The following is a 5,520-nucleotide window of genomic DNA, read 5'->3' as shown; positions in this document are numbered from 1 at the left end:
TGCCTTGGGCACCAACCAGTGTAGCCAAACCACCTCTCTTTCTATCTCATACACACACACACACTCTCTCTCTCCTCCCTCGGGCACACCAACCATAGCAGCAAACCTTCTCTCTCTCCAAGCTCTCTAGCTAGCTAGTTTGCAAAGACCAAGTTCCCATGGCTCCAAGCCTAAGCAAAAATGCCCCAGACGTAATGGGGCTCCTTGACAGCAATATAACCTTGTCCATAACCCTAGAAGGATCAAACTTTCTAGCTAATGGCCACCCAGTCCTCACTGAAGTCCCTTTGAACATCATAGCCACACCATCACCCTTTACCACTTCAGACAAGACCAAGAACACAGTTGGCTGCTTTGTTGGGTTTGATGCCGACGAGCCAAAGAGCCAGCATGTTGTTCCCATAGGCAAGCTCAAGAACATAAGGTTCATGAGTATATTCAGGTTCAAAGTCTGGTGGACTACCCACTGGATTGGAAGCAATGGCAAAGATATAGAGAATGAAACCCAGATGGTGATTTTAGACAAGAATGACTTGGGGCGCCCCTATGTTCTCTTACTTCCACTCATTGAAGGTCCATTCAGAGCTTGTCTCCAACATGGTGTTGATGACTATGTGGAAATGTGTGTGGAGAGTGGGTCCACAAGTGTATGTGGGTCCAGCTTCAGAAGCTCTTTGTACATGCATGTAGGTGACGATCCATTTGGTCTTGTTAAGGAGGCTATGAAGGTTATTAGGTTCCATTTGGGGACCTTTAAGCTTCTTGAAGAGAAAAACCCACCAGGTATAGTAGACAAATTTGGTTGGTGTACATGGGATGCATTTTATCTTAAGGTGCACCCCAACGGGGTTTATGATGGGGTCAAGGGCTTAGTAGAAGGTGGGTGCCCACCAGGAATGGTCTTGATTGATGATGGGTGGCAATCAATTTCACATGATGAGGACCCCATCACTGATCAAGATTGCATGAATCGAACGGCTGCAGGTGAACAAATGCCATGTAGGCTAGTAAAATATGAGGAAAATTATAAATTTAGGGACTATCAAAGTCCTAAGGTCCCTAAAAATAAAGGGTTGGGTGGGTTTATTAGAGACCTTAAAGATGAGTTTAGTAGCATAGAACATGTGTATGTTTGGCATGCACTTTGTGGATATTGGGGTGGGGCTAGACCCAATGTTAAGGGCATGCCTGAGTGTAAGGTCATTACTCCTAAGTTGTCACAGGGATTGCAGATGACAATGGAAGATTTGGCTGTGGACAAGATTGTGAACAATGGAGTTGGGTTGGTACCACCGGAGCTAGTCCACAAGATGTACGAGGGGCTTCACTCTCATCTTGCGTCGGTGGGGATTGACGGTGTGAAGGTCGATGTCATTCACGTAAGTTCTGGAAACCTTTTTCTTTTCCTCAAAATTTGTTTACTTCTCCCTATGCATAAACTTTTTAATTTGAGTATGGTGTGACTTTGGATTCACGTACACCGGTTAATAGTTATGATTCTACAAAATTTAGACATGTAAACATGTAAAGAGTAATTTTAGTATTACATAAAACTCTACAATTTTTATCACTTTCTTATAAATTTATTATTTTTTATTTACCATTCACAGTCTACCACATGAATAATTGTGGCAAATGTCACATGAATAATTGTGGCAAATGTCATGATATTTTACGAGATCTTAAAATTTTTTATACTTAATGACTTGAAGGCTTGAAGCTCAGCAATAGGTCAAAATTTTTTTTAAAAACCATCTTCTTTTTTGTTGCCACATTTAATATTAATAATATCTACGACTGAAAATGCTTATCCTATAATGCGAGGAAGAGAGAGTACATGAGTAAAAATACAATTACTATATAAACAAATTAATAGGAATCCTTACTAATTATTTGACACTATTAAAAAAGAAATGATGGTTGATAGAAAAAATATATATCTGTGAATCCACATCCAATAAAAAATTTTGAATTAGAAAAGAAAAAAGAAAAAAAAGAATAAGAAAGCACATACACTAGAGCAAGAAACTATATTAAAATTAAAATAGAAGAATATAAATAAATGATAATCTTGCTTGTAGTCCCTTAGATGTGTGACACATACTCTTTATTTATTATTTGGAAAAGAAGGAGAACCCAAATATACAATTGCGATTGTAATTGCAATTGCAGGAGATAAAGAGACATTTCTCATCCAGAAATCTTTTGTCATTGCAACTCTATCCTTTTATTGGCACGTGTCCTCTACTAGTATCAACAGGTGAGTGTTAGGATCATCATTACCATATTCATATCATATATGTAGCATATAAACAAATTCAATTGTGTTATTTTTTACATGTATATGTCTATCATGGATTCTTGTGTCAAGAACTAGGTTTATGAAAATTAGTTTATCAAAATCATGTGATATCTTTTCTCTTCCATCTCACTTGCATTTGAATTGAACGGATAATTAAATTGACAAATCAACTTAAAATTTTGGTTTTCTGATTGTTATGGATGATATGCATCAAAATTTCTTATCAGTTCTATTATAATAAATCAAGGAAAGATATGTCAAACAATCAAATTGTATATAAGTAAATGGTCTTGACTCTTGAGTAATATTTTCCTTTATTTTTAAAATTTTTAATTTTTGGAAGAATACAACTTTTATTGTGAAAGGGAATTATATATTGGGGCTGATTGTTTTGAATTAATGAATAGCCACAATGTTCTTAACTTAAAAAGAGATAATCATGTAAGAGGAAAAAGAGGGAAAGATAGCCCTGATATGGTTGCAGGGCTCAGCTATATAGTAAACAGGCCCATATGAGTTGGGCTACTTGGGCTGATCTTGTGGTATGTTATATTATTATGGCTGGGTTTTAAGGGGGAAAAAAAAACAACAACAACAACAAACAAAAATAACGTTTGATCTTGGGTGAAAATTTGACATTTGCAGTTGCTTGAGATGTTATCTGAGGAATATGGTGGCAGAGTTGAGCTAGCCAAAGCTTATTACAAGGCCTTGACTGCTTCTGTGAAGAAACACTTCAAAGGGAATGGTGTCATTGCTAGCATGGAACACTGCAATGACTTCATGTTCCTTGGAACAGAGGCCATAACACTTGGACGAGTTGGTATGTAAAATCTAACTCAAATGTCTTTGGATATACTAATAAGAGAATCCAAACATTAAACTTTCTGTTTGTGATGCATATAGGAGATGATTTTTGGTGCACTGGCCCGTTGGGGGATCCAAATGGTACATTTTGGCTACAAGGGTGTCACATGGTGCACTGTGCCTATAATAGCTTGTGGATGGGAAATTTTATACATCCAGATTGGGACATGTTCCAATCCACTCATCCTTGTGCTGAATTCCATGCCGCATCTCGAGCGATTTCCGGTGGACCAATTTATGTAAGCGACTCCGTTGGAAAACACAACTTTAAGTTACTCAAAAGTTTAGTGTTGCCAGATGGGTCTATTCTGCGATGCCAATACTATGCACTTCCTACTAGAGATTGCCTATTTGAAGACCCTTTACATGATGGGAAAACAATGCTCAAGATTTGGAACCTTAACAAAGTAAGACATTAATATTTACAAGTTCAAGCAAGTTTGATAGTAGCATCCCTAAAAGTATATTTTTAAAGCATAATATAATACAATTTAGATTAGACTGCATATTTAGTTCTCAATTTTGAAATTTGTTTCAAAATTATACTTTAAAATGTTTCACTTTAATTCATATTCTTTCAATTTAATTCATATTCTTTCCAAATTGTTTTAAAATGTCGTTATCTTTATCTAATGGATGGAAGATTTTGAAGTTGCAAACGGAACTCATGTCATGTCATCAAAGTAATCTCGGTTTTCTGAATTTTGTTTATTATGTCAATATTTTTCATCTATCTATTTAATGATAGTAAGAACATTTTTGGAACATTTTAAAGTATAAAGAAATTTTGAGAGACCAAATATGCAATTCAACATAAGATTTATGTACAATAATTTTAATATAATGTTTTGTCATTTAAAATTTGTCACAGTACACGGGAGTTCTAGGACTTTTCAACTGTCAAGGAGGGGGGTGGTGCCCACAATCCAGGCGAAACAAGAGTGCCTCACAATTTTCACACTTGGTGGCCTGTGTTACTAGTCCTAAAGATATTGAATGGAACAGTGGAAAGAACCCCATTTCCACAAAAGGGGTGGATATATTTGCAGTCTATATGTTCCAAGAAAAGAAGCTGAAGCTGTTGAAGTCATTAGAGACATTGGAGATTTCACTTGAGCCATTTTGTTATGAGCTTCTTATTGTTTCTCCAGTGACAGTCTTGCCTAAACAAATAATCCAATTTGCTCCAATTGGATTAGTCAACATGCTGAACTGTGGAGGTGCAATTCAGTCAGTTGAATTTGATGATGATGAGAATTTGATAGGGGTTGGAGTCGGGGGAAGTGGAGAAATGAGAGTGTTTGCATCAGAGAAACCTATGAGTTGCAAGATTGATGGAGTAGGTGTGGAATTTAGTTATGAAGATAAGATGGTCACAGTGCAAGTTCCCTGGCCTAATTCCTCAAGATCATCCCTTGTTGAGTACTCATTTTGAGTTCATGGTGCAATCGCTGGAGTTCAACATTGAAAGCGTGGTTAAATTTACTGCTAACTTTTTTCCCCACTTTCTCTAGAGAGAGCAAGTGCTTTTGTTGATTTTCAATGACCTTCAAACTTATGAAAATAACGTTTTCCCTGCAAGTCATATTATCCTTACAATTGTTTGCTAATATGCTTGGAGACTAGGATAAGATGCCATAAGGGGACACGTGTTTGATGTTATAGGACTGTGTAGCAACATGGCCTAAAAAATTTGGATTGTATCTTGTAACTTGTTCATGTCTCCACACTTTCAAATATGTTTAGCTTGCTAGTGTGACTCTCTATACTCTGGAAAAAACTTAATTATGAACTGTTTTTAAACTTCAAATGTTATAATGCAATTTCTTTCTGTGCCACAAAAGTTGCTAAAATCGGTTATGGTTGTGCATGTCCTACTACAGAAATAATTTGCTACTTTTTAAAAACTCATATTTAATAGTAAATTAAATATGCACTTTATCTAAATATATTAATGTTTAATTTTTTTTTTCTTTATGAATCATCATGTTTTAATTTGCTACTTTTGAATTAATAAATATATGTTAGGCCATTTAAAAAAAGATTTTTTTTTTTTTTTTCACTTAAAAAACAGAAAGTTCAAAATTGCAATTTTTTAATCATAAAAGGTTGCAATTGGCAATTTGGGAAAGTAGATCACAGTTCACAGATTCCTAGTGGCAAGACATGGCGATTGATTCCCAATCCTTCAGTTAGAGTCTCTTATTATAGCTCCCCCCGTAAGCCTTTGTTTGGAATTTGGGAAAATTAAGAGGAAAAAAATACACAATCATGAGATCGTCGGAGTTCATGGACAAGCAAATCGCCGAATTGTCTCGATCTCATTCCCAAGATTTCTCCCTATTCTCAAA

The 5,520-nt window shown here is 35.9% G+C and overlaps 1 protein-coding gene across 1 annotated transcript; it reads left to right on the top strand.

The window, feature by feature from the left end:
• Window positions 1-4,979, top strand: LOC115965594 (galactinol--sucrose galactosyltransferase-like). Its single transcript, XM_031084853.1, has 4 exons — window positions 1-1,379; window positions 2,948-3,125; window positions 3,209-3,576; window positions 4,041-4,979. Exons 1-4 carry the CDS (start codon window positions 159-161, stop codon window positions 4,602-4,604), a joined length of 2,331 nt encoding a protein of 776 aa, XP_030940713.1. The 5' UTR covers window positions 1-158; the 3' UTR covers window positions 4,605-4,979.
• The last annotated feature ends 541 nt before the right edge of the window (window positions 4,980-5,520 follow it).

Source organism: Quercus lobata, chromosome 10, assembly GCF_001633185.2.
Source record: "Quercus lobata isolate SW786 chromosome 10, ValleyOak3.0 Primary Assembly, whole genome shotgun sequence".
In the NCBI taxonomy this organism is placed as follows: domain Eukaryota; kingdom Viridiplantae; phylum Streptophyta; class Magnoliopsida; order Fagales; family Fagaceae; genus Quercus; species Quercus lobata.
The sequence above is the reverse complement of the archived record's forward strand: the minus strand, read 5'-3'. Positions and strand labels throughout refer to the sequence as shown.

Bases quoted from the DNA above. Each gene is read 5' to 3' on its own strand.
- LOC115965594 (XM_031084853.1), top strand. From the start codon at position 159: ATGGCTCCAAGCCTAAGCAAAAATGCCCCAGACGTAATGGGGCTCCTT. The intron at 3,126-3,208 runs GTATGTAAAATC...TGATGCATATAG, and splicing joins CATAACACTTGGACGAGTTG to GAGATGATTTTTGGTGCACT. The intron at 3,577-4,040 runs GTAAGACATTAA...AATTTGTCACAG, and splicing joins AGATTTGGAACCTTAACAAA to TACACGGGAGTTCTAGGACT.